Here is a 17,672-nt window from a genome sequence, read left to right on the forward strand (position 1 = left end):
AATTGTTTTTTAAATTGTGAATTTGAAATCGAAATAAGTATATGTTACAGGTTAAGTGAAAAGTCTACAGATGAATTTAACGGCTTATAATGTGCATTGTTTTCTTCACAGATGAATCGTTCATGCCAATTTCTACGCTGCCTGATTTAAAGTCCTCAACATATATGTCTAACCACGATAGCTCCAAATCAAGGTAAAGGAATATAATTGCTAATATTCAGAAGCAATTCCATTTCTTTTTAAAATAAGTTGATAGTAATTTATCAATGTTAAAATTGACGAAGAACAGACAAATAAATCTAACAAATGGTTGAGAAAATCCATTGAAGTAAAAAAAAAGGTGGTTAGACCGTTGTTTACCATGTTAGTGTCTCCTGATTTGCATGCATCAGCGGCCATGCGAATCCCCATTCAGTCAAAATGTTCCTAACATGCATATAACACAATAAAAGGATATATATTCATATATAAGAAAAATGAGATTTAAGTTTGACATAACAGATGTTTTTACTATAATCATGTATTCATAGAATTAAAGAATTTGTTTTTTATGGAATGGTAGAATACGCATACCTATTTTATTAGAAGATGTTTCATAAATGTCAAAAAGTAAAAACATTTTATGCAATTTGTACGGTTGTTAACTTGAAATATTTTACAGGCACCTGTTAAGTATTGACGACCGTTTAGTGACCGGTTGTTGTCTTTTATATTTTGGTCGGTCGATTGCTGTCTCAACTAAATATACCACCCTACCCTAAAACTATACTATACTATAAAAATAGCTCAATGAATCACTTACGTTCAAGTGATTATAAAAGTGTTAACTGATTGTCCGTATGTATATGTGTTCTTTATTGCCTATTGTATTGTTAAATCAGGTTGAAATGGCCATATGAGGAAGAAGATTCATGGAAACCATCTTCATTGAATGGTAGTCATTATTTAACTTTCAAATATCCATTTGATGTTATCATCACTGGATTGGTTACACAGGGTAAGAAGTATTAATATTTACATGTGATTTAAACCAATATAAGTTCAAATTTAGCCATTTGATATGTTTATCTTATTCCTGTTCGTACTGTTACTCGCATGAATAGCTGGGTATCTCTCTTTTAAATTGGACTTTTATAATGCAATTTTGAAATATATTGGTTTTTTATTGTTAGGATTGTATTTGTATCCTATCCTTTTAAATATAATTTGATGTTGCATACATCTAGCTTCCTGTCATTTTCTTTTAATAAAGTAAGTATTCCCTTTAGTTCGGTCAATATGAAAATTCCATCCCTTTATCGAAATGACTGCTTTGCTTTAGACGAAAACCCGAACAGAAAAGAACAATTATACTCAGTGTTAACCTGATTCACCTTTTTTTAACTTCAGGTAATCCATTAGGTAAAAACAACGAATGGACCCGCCAATTTGTTTTTAAATACTTGGATGATGCTCTGGAGCAGGAGATTACATATAGTCATGAAGGAAATCCAGTGAATGTAAGTTAATTTCATCTACAGGAAAGGTTACACCACGTACACACGTTCAGGGTATAAAATGGAATAACAACAACGAAATTTAACAGAGTGAAGAGAGGAGATATGCATAAATATTTATAGGAAATATTTATTATATTAGTTTCTATTAGCCACGACATATATTGTCCCTCCCCAAAAACAGTATATAAATACCAAAAATAAGTGTCCTTGTCCGTTTTGTAAACATGTCGATGCACACACTTACTAATCATTCGAGCATATACAAACAAACTAACCAAATGGTCTTTGTTCCAGCTGGTTTTTATATTGATACTTAAATATAGAGATTTATAGAATAACATGTCATGGGATTAAAAAAGGAATGTAAGTTAGTCTGTGGTAGATGTTCAATTATATAACACTTTTTTCTTTAACAGTTCAAAGGCAATACTGATAGGAGTTCATTAAAGTACAATATATTTTCGAACCCTATTATCACAAGAGAGTTTACGATACAACTGACTGATTGGCATAACTGGCCAGCTTTACGAGTGCAGATCCTTGGTCAACCTCTGTCGTCTTATAACTGTACGTATTTTTCTTTCTCACCAATGAATTAATAAACTTTATCATAACATAGTATTTAAAGAAAAATATAACTTTGAAAATAAAGGTATTACTGATATTAGAGGGAAAAAATCTAAATATGTACAAATCTTACCCTTGTATTTAAGTCTTTTGAAACGAAAATATTGTAACAATATAATCCCTTAGTTGTTATCCGAAAGCAGTGATCTGTGTCTTGTATATTTAAAGTATGGGGGGGGGGGGTGAAAAGTAATATGAAAATCAAAAAGCTCAAACACACCAAACGAAAGGACTGTCATATTCCTGACATTTTCTTATGACGAAAAGGGTGGATCAAAACTGGTTTATTTGCTAGCTTAACCTCTCACCTGTCTGATAGTCGCATAAAATTCCATTGTGTTGACAGAAATGTGCAAAACAAATTCTTAAAACAGGAACCTAATGACAAAAAACAAAAATAAATGACATTAAGTGTCAAACTCGATCAATCGATCCCTTTAGTGAAAAGCTTTTTACAATACATGCCATTTTTAAAAATGGTGCTTATAAAAAATGTAAATTAATTGAACCTTAACCATTCAGTATCTGGTATGACTACCAACGTAATATGAGTAAATACACAACAAGATACGAAAACACTCAACTGTCAATTAGTTTTATACTTTTTGACAGACATACAAAAAAGAGCACTGCAAACCTTTCTGTCAAAACTTTTTTTTTCCCAATCCCAATTGAGACAGGGTGACAGACAGAGAACAAAACATCGTGCACTGCAGAAAGATTTTCATAGAAAGAAGCCCTCTCTTTTTATAAACGTCTTAATGTTAATGCAAGCACCATCTATAGTTTAAACGTATCCACACATTATGTTAGTCTCACTAAAGGCAACTTTACTTAACAATTGACTTATAAAACTATTTACTAAGCATAATGTAATTGAATATAAATTCAAGATGTGGAATGATTACCAAAGCCAGTCTCCATCAAAGTCACAATTTGTAAAAGTACACCGTTGACTACGTTTTGAAATGCTCTATTAACATTTCATCTTTTTGAATTATGCATCTGCTTTTATCAATAAAATGTAATGGATAATGTTTTATGTGCTATTAAACATAAATTTTGTAGTTATACGCAATACAATATAAATGTTAAGAATTGCACATGAGGTGTTCCCGCTACCGCTCTCCATGTACACGACGTCACCGTTGTTGTGACTTTAGCTTTTAAGAGTTCAATACAAGTATCATTGCAAGCAGACGTTCTTATTTACTAAGCCTTAATTTGTGTCCGATACAACCACTCTACGATAATAAACATAAAGAAAACCAGTATAGTAATATGTCTTAAAATTCTTTTGGTTACACAGATAGTCAGTCGATTGTCAAGTGTTATAATGTGATGGACGAAATAAGAAAGAATACAAACTCTACACCTGCCTCTACCTTAGATAACTGCAAAGTATCATGTCTGCAACTTGATTATCCGTTATGCAGTTTTTACAAAGGTAAATGTTGTAAATAACATTACATCATGTATAAGACATAATTTTATGTACATGTTTATGCAGAAATAAAATAAATGTCATATATTTATAAGAAAAGGAAGATTGGGTGTGATTGTCTATGAAACAATCATTTACAAGAGATCAAATGACAGAAATTGATATCTATAGGTCTCCCTACGACCTCCAACAATGCACATAGTCAGCTATTAAAGGGCCCGCAATGACAAATAATCGAGTTGTGTTAAATAATTTAGTTTAATTATTATTTCAGAAAGTTATGTGTCAGTATTTATACTTAAATTATGCAACCTAACTTAAAGCTATTAATTTTCAAAAGTTTTATTCACGCTATAGTGCCTGATGTATCTATGATATTTTTTCTTATATGATATTAGCTGATTAGGCTTGTCACCTGTTCGTTCTGTATTTATCTACATGTTTTACCAATATGTTTCATATACTACGACACATAATTTGATTTTAGATAATTCAACACATTGTTATTGCTGGAATACCCTGCCGTCTACATACGGGACCTCTGAAAATAAAACATGCAACACTAACAACAGACTATTAGTCTACAAAACATATGGTATGAATTTATGTATATCTTATGATTCATTTCTAATACTGAATTGTGCATGCAATAGTAGATATGTGTATTAAAACACAAGTTATAACAGCATTTATAGCACATGTTTTACTAATAAAGAGTACATATGTTGTAGATAACTTTGGAATAGCGCAATATAAGATTAGATCAGTAGAGCAAAATAGATTTTGATGATACAATAGCATCTTGAAAAATAGTCTCAATGTTTTACAGCGAGCTAAACAATACAGACGTGTTAGCAATATCTATAATGCTCTCAAAGACTCCCCACTTATTAAATCGAATATAAGCTATCACCGTTATAGTTCGGCTTTTTAACAGTTTTCATCTGATAGTCACTGTTGAATCATATGCAGACGAAACGCGCGTCTGGCGTATCAAATTAAAAGCATGGTACGTTTGATAACTATATACCATCGATACCCTATAACCTATCAGATAAAACGCTTTCCATATTCTAAATTATATCTACTAATTATGATTATATAACTATATACTGTTATTGTTTATATTTTCTCTATATTTAGACAAACTATGCCCCGATCCTCCTACAGAGTATAAAGCTACCAGAAACTATGTAATGCCTGTTCCAGGATTATACACATACAAGTCAACCTTGACGGATACATGTATTGATGGAAGATTTTTAGATAAAAACTTGACAAAGTCGTACACATGTCTACAAGATAATAGTTGGTCACAAGATATATTGATGTGTGAAGGTATTTATATTTTTAATTCTTATAAGAAAGGAAATAAATCAAAACTACCAACCCGTCTTTTCCATAGACCGACAGTGTTTATAAATGACCTTTCGTAATAATGATATTTTACAATATACCTATTGCGTATATTTTCTACAATCAAGGTTCAGCATGAAGCATGATTTTATTCTTCAATACAACAGATTTGTAACAGAAAACCAGAATAATTGAAAACAAATTTAAGGTGTATTCAAACAAGGAACGTTTACACAAATTAATAAACGCCCGACTACATGAGTTAATAGAATGACTGAAAAAATGTTTGTTCTGGATTTTATTGATAAACAAAAGTGGATTGAACATAGTAGATCAAGCTAAAGCAAGCTGTATGTAGCATATTTGTGTACTGAAAAAAGTATCTATCGAATTAACGAATAGCAGTTTTATGTTTATAATTGTAAGCCTTTATTCGTCCTTGATTATGAACATAAAACATGTGATACAATTGCAAGTTCCAAACTGACGTAGAAATCAAATTAAATTCAATGTTTAAAAAAGGTTATTGAATGCACCTAAATGACAATCGTCGAGAAAATATAGGCTAGATTTGTGAACAAAACAACAAAGGGAAAACACATATGATATACAGCAACATACAACAACCACTATATAAATTATAAGCACCAATGCCTTTCACTATCTTGTGACAGTGGTGTAGCTGTACGAAAAGGGTTTAACCCATCAGAGCATAACTATAAAAACAATTAACAATCAGTCAAATAAAAAAAAAACCGAAACAAAAACGCTTTAAAGATAATCCAAAATTGAAACACACTGAACAAATGGCGAAGTAAAAAAGGGAAACATATCAAACCAATAAAAAATAACTACCATATTTCTGTTGGTACAGGCATTTCCTTTAGGAGCAAATGGTTGACTTAACCTTGTTTTATAGATGAACCCCTCATTAATATGCGACACTGTCTGTTTTATATTTGTTTTAATGTCCTTCTGGTATTTTGAACTCTTTTTATGTTAATAAAGATGATCAAAGTATGAGCACATATATGAGAAAACGTCTCCTTTATTAGGGTAATGAGGAATATTTGAGTCCGTATATATTTCTTAAATATCTATATTTCCAGCTTTTTGTGACCAGTTACCGTCACCATTGAACGCAAAGGCGAATTCTAGCGAAGATTCCGTGCACACTGTCATAGCTGTTACATGTGATCACTACTTTATGACGTCACACAATGACACATTACAGTATGTAACATGTAACGAGACAGGCATGTGGGATTTAACGTTAAAACATTGTGATGGTTTGTATTAATCTGTCTACCACTTTAAGAGGTGTCAGCCATGTTTTCGCTCCTTTGCTTTTAACGTTCCTAAGATTAAGAAATGTAGTGCTCACATTATCATTCCTTGCTTTTTTGATGGTGCTATTGTTAATTGTCGGTTAAAGCAGCTTTTTCAACGTTTCTTGTCCTGCTGAAATACATTTTGCCGAAATATTTTTCTGTATGCCAAAATTTAATGTTAATAACTTTACTAATTGACTGATACCTCTGTTGATGGAGCTTTCTATGATCTCAAGAGAAGGTTACTCATCGTTATTACATAAATTCAAATGGAAAATAAATATATTGGTTGACCAAAGTTTGAAGTGGTTAATTACGATTATAATATGAAAATGAAAAATGCATATCTCTCGATGTCATGCCCGGAGGCCAGCAGTTGTCCTTATATACAGTTGTCTGACATCGTCATAGAAATATTTGTTGTCGACGATACACTAAAATTGGTACTGGTGTCACAAATAATAATCCTTATACAACAATTATGTTAAAGATGTATCAAAAAAGATACGAAAGACTGATGCGTTCCGTTTGAACCGTTTGAAAGAGTTGAGGATAAACTTCTAATTATTTGTATTTCAAAAGTAATTCAAGTTATTTTAAACAATTGTAAATTTCCCTCATTACGAACATGTTCATTTGTTGTGACTGAAGAGAGACAAAAACAACAAATCGTCCACATACTTTAAAGTTTAAATTATTTTTCTTTAGTGTACTTGTGTGATGAAACACCAACGTTGCTGCATGCTTCAAAGTATCTGAAGGACTCCAATACAACGGAATATATGTGTGACCCATACTATTCTTTTTCAAATGGATCACAAACAAAGATTATAACATGCGATGGAAATAGTTTAAAATGGGAGAATTTGGACGATATCTGTACTCGGCAAGGTAATATGTACATTAATATAATTCAGTAAAAAATGAAACTTCGAAATTGGAAAAGATTCGGAAAAATGTTGAAATCTACATGATGTTATGATAGTTTAAAGGCACATTTTCTTTTCTACTGACTTATAAAGAAATAAATAAACTCATCATAAATACCAGGATTGAAATTAAGGTTGCAAGATACCTGAGGGACATTAAAACTCATAGACAAGAAAAAACTGACAACGCCATGGCAAAAAAAGAAAGGACAAACAGACAAATAATAGTACACAAGAGACAACATAGAAAATAAAAGACTGAGCAACACGCACCACACCAAAAACTAGGGGTGTTCTGAGGTGCTCCGGAAGAGTAAGCAGATCCTGCTCCACATGTAGTACCCGTTGTGTTGCTCATATCATTACGAACCCGGTAAATAGTCTAGTTCAGTTGATTAAAATTTAGGAAATGGAAAGGGATTGTAGATACGACATTAGTAACAAAATAATATTTTCATCAACTGTCCACAAAACAAAGCTGATTACCAAAATCACATGGTTTCACGTCTGTAATTGTCATTTACAAAATACAAGACGAATATATTTTTATATTCTAATGCAATTTGTTTATAACGATAATTTTCATAGGACGTTGACATGATTTGAATACTTATTGTTCCACGTTCTTGAAATTGTAATCTTTTAAAAGATAAACAACAAAGTCACAACTTAAAATCTACTTTTGTCTATGATAACTCCATTTAGAAGCGGACGACAAATACGTCCAGAGTTTTTGTTTGACATTAGCAGTATGTTTGTGATGACACATATTGTAGATAACAATGAAAACTTTCGAAAACTTGTTTATTTATGATTTTAGGCAAACTATTAAACGTTATTCATTTTCAGATTTGGCATACTATTTTAAATAACGGTATTGCATTTTTAAACTGTGCCTTTGTTAAACTTAATTTTATCTGTTTACGTCGATAAACTAATTCGATTTGCGACAATACAATATTGGTTTACAAGGACCAAGATTAAAATTACCATTTGTATCTCTTTGTTAAATAGCTTGTGAGTAGCAATCATCTATCAACAAATTTGTATTACCCTGTTTATATCTGTTACATTAACGAAAATTGATTAATAAAAAATGTCAAATACAAATAAATGAGAAAAAGAACCGACTAAAACAACAACCAAACATACAACTGCAATTGACAGTTGTTGTCCATTCGTTTGATGAGTTTCGTCATTTGATTTTGCCATGTGATTAGGGACTTTCCGATTAAATTTTCCTTTGAGATTTTACTTTTCACGATTTTACTTATTATATTATATTACAGATGATTTGATATGCTACCGATCTATGACTTCCCAATTTCTAGGAAATGCAATGCGACATACCACAAATGATGTTCTATTAGAGTTTTTGCCCAGAAGTCAAATGTCCTGCTCGAGTGCCTGTTTAAAAGATTGGCAATGTAAAGGATACAATTATAATGACGATGTATGTAGACTTTTTAATTCCAAATCAAAGTCGTCTGCTGATCTTACCAGTGATGTCACGTGGTCATACTTTGAAAAAAGTGACGAGGATCTGTATTCCTGCATTTGAAGGGAAATATAAAGATAGAAAAAAGAGAAGATACCGGTTCATATATTTCGGAAGATAAAAAAACCATGCTTTTTAATTATGGGTTCATGTGCTTGTTGTTTAATATAAGCCATTGCACATTTAGCGAGAAATTATTCTCTCTAGATTGTGCATACAATTTACATTCACAACTTTATCCTTTCATAAACTTTTAAAATTATGTGTAATGATATTTTGAAAAGAAAAGTAGATGTAAGAGGCGAAAACTTTTAAATGACGCTACATGGATAAAACCAGAGAATATCCGAATGACTGGTAAAAGTACAAGAACAAGAGAAGCGAATAATCTTGAACTGTTACCAACTACCAATTGCCATATAAATTACTAGTGTCATGTGTTATGATTTTATTAAAAAAAAAGTGAAAACTGTTCATCGGCTTCAATAAAATATTTGTAAATATGTTGTTTGACTACTTTTCCGATACCTACTTAACACAACAGAAAACCATTTGCGAGTTCTACCCTAAAAATATCTTCATTCCGTGCATACAAAAAACAAAACTTCTTGTATTGTAGATGTTGTGGAACATGGAAATTGCATTTTACATTAAATCTATCGGAAAAAGATTTAACTTTGAATAAGACTGGTTGATTCATTCGTAAAGTTATTTATATGTTTTAGCAGCAGATGGTTTGTTTATAAAAAGATGATTAAAATCAAAACTCCAAGAAAAAATCAAAGCGGAAGGTCTGATACCAAATTGTAAAATCAAAAGCGCAAACACATCAAACGAATAGATAACATTTGTAATATTTCTGAATTGTGTTCTTATGTAGAAAATGGTGGTTTTGAGTTGGTTTTACGTTTTGCAGGATATTTGTTGTCATTCATGACTTCCATCACAACAACATAATGATCAATCTCTTTTTATAGATAAATGTTTTGTAAAGCGATCAATATTCATCTATTCAATAATTCCTTCATGTCATGAGACTGTACATTACATTTACATTTAAAAACTAAAAGCAGGGTAAATATGATTTGTTTTATAAACAGTTTATTATAAAGTTTATTTAAGCTGCCACAATGTACGTATTTTATAAGAATAACAATGGAAGTAGCGAATATAAACAGAAAGTAAAGAATATAAACAGTAAACTTGTGCACATGTGTCAAACATAACACTGCCTTGTTTACAAATAGTAACGGATAAAATTAACAGTAGTATACCGGTGTTCAAAGTCATACATCGGTGGAGAAAAACTTACTCAGTTTCCAAACAAAATCCGAGGGAAACATAGCATTTATAAGAGGAAAACAAAGGAACAACAGGATCACCAAAGTGCAACAAGAAGGACGTCGTATTAGAATCTTTCATTTAGTCTTAGCAGTGTTTCACCGACATATATCAGTGCACACTAAGTATATACATTGCCGTACGTAATATGGTTCATATCCTAGCGACTACGAGTATTGTAACATTTAAAGGTTAAGTTACATTGACAATAGTTATCCACGATAATTAGACCACAAGGTTTATAGTTTTTCAACTTACATTTAGAAATGATACAATGTTGCAAAGTGTCTTGTCACTGAAATCTGATATGTCTGAAGGTTGTGAAGTGCAGGACTAAAGGAAACAATACACAGTTAGGGAAAAAACTTAAAATTGACACTCATAATTTTTAAACACCCTCTTTCCCTTACTTTCTAATGAATAAGGCTTAATATTTGTGTTATGCATGTATATATTTATAGAAAGGGAATCGTCTATAGATTTGATTTCTGATGGTCAGAATGGTGAAATATAATCCCTTTTTGGGAGGAACCATGGCAACAATCTGCATTTCTTAGATACAAAATATAGCAAAAAAAAAGGGGTGAACATGTCACAAAAGTCTCCAAAATTTGCCCCAAAAGAAAATTTCAATCAACTACAATGATACCTTTCCTGAAACCATAGGTTTATATATATCAAGTGGTTCTAAGCACAGACACTAGTCTGAGAAAAAAAATCATATATACCTTAATATAAGACAAGGTACTTTACTAGAATTTTTGAAAAAAAATGTCACCAGGTCGCGAAATTCCGTTTTATTTCGATTTCTCGGTTGCCAAACTTACTCAAACTTATTATGCCATTAATCTAAATTGATTTATCTACACAATGGTGGGTGGGCGGGGATGATTATCTGTGAAATAATTTAAAAACAAAAACGGGGATTCAGTTTTGGAAAAGTTAGGTCGAAAGCCAGGTAGAACGTCTTGTGCTTGTGATAAGTCTATATCATATCTGGTTGTATATGTCGGGCTATCGGACCGTCGGACTATAGAACTGTTGGACTATTAAACAGTCGGACTATCGAACTGTCGGACTGTCGAGCTGACCATATCGTGTTCAGTCAGATCAGTCGTGTCAAGATAAACAAGACAGATTCATCTAGCATTCAAATAAGACTTGATTAGATCACGTTCAGATCAAATAAGACCAAATGTAAAAAACCTGTTTAGTTGCTATAAGATCGTGTTCAGTTGTGTTAAGATTTTAAATATTTTGAATAAAACAGGCGACACTTTATCTGTTTTTATCAGGGGTTACTCCCCCTTTAGGAATAAAATCTCTATATCTTGGTTGATATTCTTTTGTGGTCTTTTAATATGACTGTATACTTATTTCATTAAATAAAGTATGCAAACTTTAAAAACCATTCATTTATTTCCGATAGAATCTTTAACATTTCATTGGTTATATGAGAAAAGATTAATTGTTGTAACCGGGAAATGTGTCATAAAAACTTTACAGTCATGCTTTCTGACATAAAGTAGTCCTGTATGTATGCATTCCGCCTCTAAAAATATAATGATCAGTAATATATCTCAAAGATGTTCTTAAACATTTTTTGTTTCTAATGTAGAGTAAAAGTTCTTATCTATATTTGGTCAAGAAACGTACATTTTAAGTATATAATTTACTTTATATTTTAAAATTTTACACAGATGACAGATGCTTGGTGAAAGTTATTTACATTTTAATAAAAGGATTATTTAAGCAGTCAACCGAAACGGATGATCATTAACTAACTAAATAATCACCCATTCGTGGATGTAAAATTAATGAAGTTCCATGTTTTATCTTTTATATAAAATGTATAAGGTTAAACCGGGTTAAATTATTACATTTACAAATAAAACATTTTTTGTTTTTAATAAATGCAACAACAATATAACCATATTTAAAAAAAATAATTGACAGTATATATTGACCATTATTATTAGTAACTTTATAGAAACTCATTTCCTTGGATGGTAGTACACGCTAGTATTTTGTCCTTTAAAGTAAGTCTGTCTGTTAAATAATTCACAGTTTAAGGAGAATTCTTCGTCATTTGCAAATAGATAAAAAAAAAAAAAAAAGTATGAAAATTTCTATCAATATATTTAGCTTTTTTCTTTGTTTCTTAACAAATGATGTTCTAGTTTAAAGTATCTATTAAAAAATCCATATTTAAAAAAACAAATCACCTGACTACGTCCTTATGCATAACAGATAGGTCAATATACATCCTTCACATATCTATTGTAATCCGTCCGAAAGGATGGAAAATTACCACATGTTAAAATTTGAAATTTCTAGTTGATTCCAGATGGAGGTACACACCCATGATAGTTTCTTTTGAATACCAATCAATTACGTAAACTAACGAGTTAAAAAAGTAGGCATCCCTATGTTTAAAATAAAAAAATCCAATATTTGTTACTTTTGCATTATATTTATTTATTATATTATTTTTAAATTGCACAATTTACTGATCACGTCTGTGTCATAAATATATGTTTCCTTTGCAGACAACAACAATTAATTTGAAACCAAATATTACCCGAGTTAAAAAAAGATTTTTGTTTTGTAAATGTTTTTAAAGTCAAACAAATTATTGAGATAATTTTCGATTTTTTAATTGCATGGTTAGAATTGTCTACGTAAAGGATACGTTAAAGTCTTTATAAGCTCATTACATCTAAGAATCAACCGGACTAGAAGCGCATTTAAGGTCTGTGTCTTACATATAAACAACTATGTACGGTCGACTGAAGTATATCTTATTACTGTTCCTATTTCATCAACGAGACAAAATCAAAGTGTATGGCATCAGTGAGTATTTTTCTAATTTGCTAGATTATGCACTATTTCTAATTTTTTGCATCTTTCCTAATATTTTTTTTATTTTTTCTGACAGCACCTGTATTTGTCTTTATTATGACATTGACCTCATTATTACAACCTCTACAAAAAAGTGAAACTAATTTTTTCGGAATTTTTTTCATTTATTCCTAATCCTTTCCTGATTGTTTCGATGCAAATCATGTGAGAATTATGTAGTTACCATACATGAATATGATTACTTTTCTTTTGAAAAGTTTTGACATAATTTTACATAAAAGAAGTAAAATAAAAAAAGACTTTTATTGTATATTTGTTTGTCTCGTTTGTTGTTTTTATAGAGATTAGGCCGTTGGTTTTCCTGTATGATGAATTTTACACTAGTAATTTCTATGCCCTTCATAGCTTGTTGTTCGGTGTGAGACAAGGCTCCGTGTTGAATTTCATATTTTGACCGATAATGGTTTACTTTTACAAAATATGACTTAGATGGCAAGTTGTCTCATTGGCACTTATACCACATCTTCTTATATCAATTAGTTTATTCATTGATAATAATATAAATATGAGTGTACAGACAGATCTATAAATGTGATATACATTTGTACTGTCATTGTTTTTTTTTTTCATCAATGACAATATCATGTCAAAGGACATCATCTATAGCGGAAAATGAAGTTGATAGATGATGCCACCTTCCTCACGTTTTGAAGTATATTTTATCGATAAAGTCTGTCTAATTATAGAATAAAGCAGAAAGACACACATACATGCCGATTTATCCTTTTATGGTTTTCAGCTTAAATCAGACTTTTTTTTCAAGTATGGTTTGTATCTTTAAAAAAAGAATCTGTCTTAATGCACCATTTCAACTAGCATATATTTAAATAAAGAAATTTAGATTTAAAGATACATTATCTTTCAAGCGTTCAGTATCAACTGTAATCGTTTTTAATAATGCACATAATTTCTGATCTAAAATTCAAAGTTGGACTTTATCCTTCTATCTGTATCTAAGTTTAAAGAATGGAAAGTACAGGCTAAAGAGAAAGAGAAGAGATGTCAAATGTTTTATAAAGTTGTATGAAGAGAGTGACTTATATTATATGAACTATTTAGTTCATTTTATTTGTTTAGTACCCACATCTAATTCACATCACCCCGTAGATTTGGGTATCAAATACAATAAAAGTAGATCGACTTGCAATTTTGTAAGTGTTTTAACGTATGTGTTTGGTTTACATGCCAATTGTCAAATTGTAATTTCTTTTATCAATGAACACATTTTTAGATATGTTGATTTAGTTTTTAAGTTTTATGTTCTTGTTCTGTATTAATTTCTTGTTGTGTTCCCCAGTGTTTTAACAATTGTGAGCATTATTCATAGTCTTAGAATTATCTACAATTGTAAATACATATTTTAACCTGTTCTGATTAAAAACTAATCCATCGAACGAGATAAAAGTCTCAATAGTAGGGAAATCAATTCAAAAATGCCATATATAAATATATTCACTCATAACATTTTAAGATATACTTTGTTAGATGTGAAATATTAAATATTCTAAAGATTTAATTCAAAATCTCCATTTACAATTTTTAGAATTTTACAGTAATACTAGAACCTTTGGTTTGTTTTTTTACGCTTTACACCCAATTCTCCGAACTAGATTCAAGATCGACTACATCATCTAATTCATCAGAGTTTTTTCAACAAGAGTGAGACAAGTAGATACTAGTTTTGGTCATGACAATCTTTTTTGCTTACGATTGCATTCAGGCAGAGAGACATATGTTTTATTTTATTTCAGATTATTTAGTACAGATATACAAATATTCTTAATCTTTTACAATTTACAAATATAATTTGATAGTGTTTTTATACACATGGGGGATGAAACCTGTGAGATCTAACTTTTTCAGGTCTGTGAAATATTAAAAATAGGACGTTCCGGAAAACATAAGTCGCTATATGAAATGCTTGTAAAATTCCGTAACATGTGGTACGCTCATATTTTAATACCTTTCTGTTTAATAAGAAAGTGAGAAAAAAAAAAACAGTTATTGAAATTCACCTAAACAAGGGTAAAAGAATAGTGACTATCTAACTTATTTTTCAAATATCGAATACACAAATAAATCTCTAATTTATCCACGCTTGCAATTTGTTTTTACTGACAGGTGTCTGCTGGTATTCGATTGGACATCAGTATCAATGTAGGCGTAACAACCTATCACATTTATCCAATCAGCTGTCTTGTATGCGATGACATACGGTCCGTATAGTTTATTTTTTTTTATAATGAATTTATAAATTGATTGCAATAAAAATATCCTGCCCAAAAATGACTTACTAGACACTATATTAAAGTTAATAAAATTGAGAATGGAAATGGAGAATGTGCCAAAGAGACAACAACCCGACCATAGAAAGAAACAACAGCAGAAGGTCACCAACAGGTCTTCAATGTAGCGAGAAATTCCAGCACCCGGAGGTGTCCTTCAACTGGCCCCTAAACAAATATATACTAGTTCAGTGATAATGAACGCCATACTAATTTCCAAATTGTACACAAGAAACTAAAATTAAAATAATACAAGACTAACAAAGGCCAGAGGCTCCTGACTTGGGACAGGCGCAAAAATGCGGCGGGGTTAAACATGTTTGTGAGATCTCAACCCTCCCCCTATACCTCTAGCCAATGTAGAAAAGTAAACGCATAACAATACGCACATTAAAATTCAGTTCAAGAGAAGTCCGAGTCTAATGTCAGAAGATGTAACCAAAGAAAATAAACAAAATGACATTAATACATAAATAACAACAGACTACTAGCAGTTAACTGACATGCCAGCTCAAGACTTCAATTAAACTGACTGAAAGATTATGATTTCATCATATGAACATCAGGCACAATCCTTCCCGTTAGGGGTTTAGTATCATATTATGTAAAATTGATAAATGTTAATAACTATTTACAAATTAAGACAGCGTAAAAATAAAATAATAACATTAATAACAATTACTATTTAACGGTAGAGCTTTGATTTAACGGGGACTATTATGCTATTAGTATGATAGTCCCAGCAATTTAACAAATTGATCATCGACGGGACGGTTGTGCAATTGGGGTCCAGTGACTTGCCAGTACGTCTAAAAACCACCTAGGCCGCATTGGTGCACTAAGCTCTCGAACCTGCACTAAGACATTGATGGAACACTATAGCGAACTTTCTAGACTAATGAACATCCATGTGTGGACTTGTCAGATAAAAAAAAGACAACGCTTATATTAAAGAATAAACAAGTCATGAAAAGAAATATTACTATACATTGTACGAACATTTAGACTTATTCACTAGCTTTGAGACAGCGGAAGCAATACTATCGAGAGTAGCAAAGATAAAAAAAACCCGATTTTAATAATGCTAAAATTATATATTTTCAAATCAAAGGGCAAAGCGTACACAATGTCGCCCGGAATCCGACACTGACTGACTGACTAGCAAATTACGACAAAATTAAATCAATTAACAACAATAATAGAAAAAACGTCTTTTGTTTTCCTTAAACTGGGAATATTATGATACTTTGTGAACATAATATATCTTCAATCAGTGTTTTAAAGTCAAAGACATATCAGATACAAAAAAATGTAATTTTTGCCCCCCCCAAAAAACACCGTATTTTAGTATTACGAAATAATTGAAATAGAATTTAGATTAGATTTGTGATCATTGGAATTTATTAAGACTTTTCATAATATCTATTTCTTTTTAGGAACTTTTTTAGATCGAAATTAATAAGGTTCATTTAAGTATGTGGTACAGCTCACACCGATTATATATATTAGTATATTAATGGAATTGATCTATACTCATGCAAATAACCCTTTCAATTATGAATTCTTATAAGCTGATTTTAAAGCACATACTATAGGAGATATGGGATATACTTCAATTTGACAGCAATCAAACGACAAAAACATCAGAGATAAATCAAGACCGCATGTTTAGTTTTCAACAAGAAACAGGTGTCTACACGAAATGCCAAGGTCTAAATCGGCATGAATTTGTATAATACAATATTAAAAAAAAAAATATGAAAGTCTAAATAATATAAATATTCATTATTGTCACATATTCTCAGGGTTGGCAAAAACCCGGGTTTTATGAGTATTGCCCAGCCCAGTGGGAAATACTGGGAAAACCCGGGTTTTACTGGGTTTTAATGGGTAATACTGGGCAATACTGGGTAATATAAAATACTGGCTTGAATTTTAAAGAGGATTCAGTGATCAAACTCAATTGCAATACATTTAAGATATTTTGATTTATAAATTAGTTTACTTGTTTGAGAGTGATAATACAAGTGTATATACATTTGAAAAAGTATTATTCTTGCAACTATGTAACAAGTAAACATGTAGTCACACATTACACAAATATTAATGGAAAAGGCCTTTATCAATAATTCTCTTCTGACAGTCTATTAAATCACCCTTTCGTCTAGATTGGTCAAACTGTTAACATAAATTCAAAGAATTCATTTTTCAAATGTATTTATCTTACATTAAGAATCAACAAGAAAATGTAAGAAAAATTACTTTTGCATAATTTATATGTACATCACTAATTAATAAGTAATTATTCAGATTAGGACATTGATATGTTTATATAACAATATTCAGCCTTTTCTGGGTTAATGACTTGACCCTGTAGGGTGTTTATTTAGCAATATGATTGCATAGACATTTAAATTTACAATTCACAGATACGATAAGA

General features: G+C 30.8%; 1 protein-coding gene across 1 annotated transcript; it reads left to right on the top strand.

The window, feature by feature from the left end:
* Window positions 1-112: 112 nt before the first annotated feature.
* Window positions 113-9,185, top strand: LOC139527279 (uncharacterized). The gene is made up of 10 exons (XM_071322622.1): window positions 113-193; window positions 882-997; window positions 1,390-1,499; window positions 1,916-2,066; window positions 3,436-3,573; window positions 4,058-4,165; window positions 4,714-4,908; window positions 6,036-6,215; window positions 6,966-7,148; window positions 8,476-9,185. Exons 1-10 carry the CDS (start codon window positions 123-125, stop codon window positions 8,745-8,747), a joined length of 1,524 nt encoding a protein of 507 aa, XP_071178723.1. The 5' UTR covers window positions 113-122; the 3' UTR covers window positions 8,748-9,185.
* The last annotated feature ends 8,487 nt before the right edge of the window (window positions 9,186-17,672 follow it).

Source organism: Mytilus edulis, chromosome 6, assembly GCF_963676685.1.
Source record: "Mytilus edulis chromosome 6, xbMytEdul2.2, whole genome shotgun sequence".
NCBI classification, from domain to species: domain Eukaryota; kingdom Metazoa; phylum Mollusca; class Bivalvia; order Mytilida; family Mytilidae; genus Mytilus; species Mytilus edulis.

What these genes read in the sequence shown, in the direction of transcription:
- LOC139527279 (XM_071322622.1), top strand. Translation starts at nt 123, where the DNA reads ATGCCAATTTCTACGCTGCCTGATTTAAAGTCCTCAACATATATGTCT. An exon ending in GTTATGCAGTTTTTACAAAG is followed by an intron (nt 3,574 to 4,057) that starts GTAAATGTTGTA and finishes ATTTGATTTTAG; the next exon opens with ATAATTCAACACATTGTTAT. An exon ending in AACGTTAAAACATTGTGATG is followed by an intron (nt 6,216 to 6,965) that starts GTTTGTATTAAT and finishes ATTTTTCTTTAG; the next exon opens with TGTACTTGTGTGATGAAACA.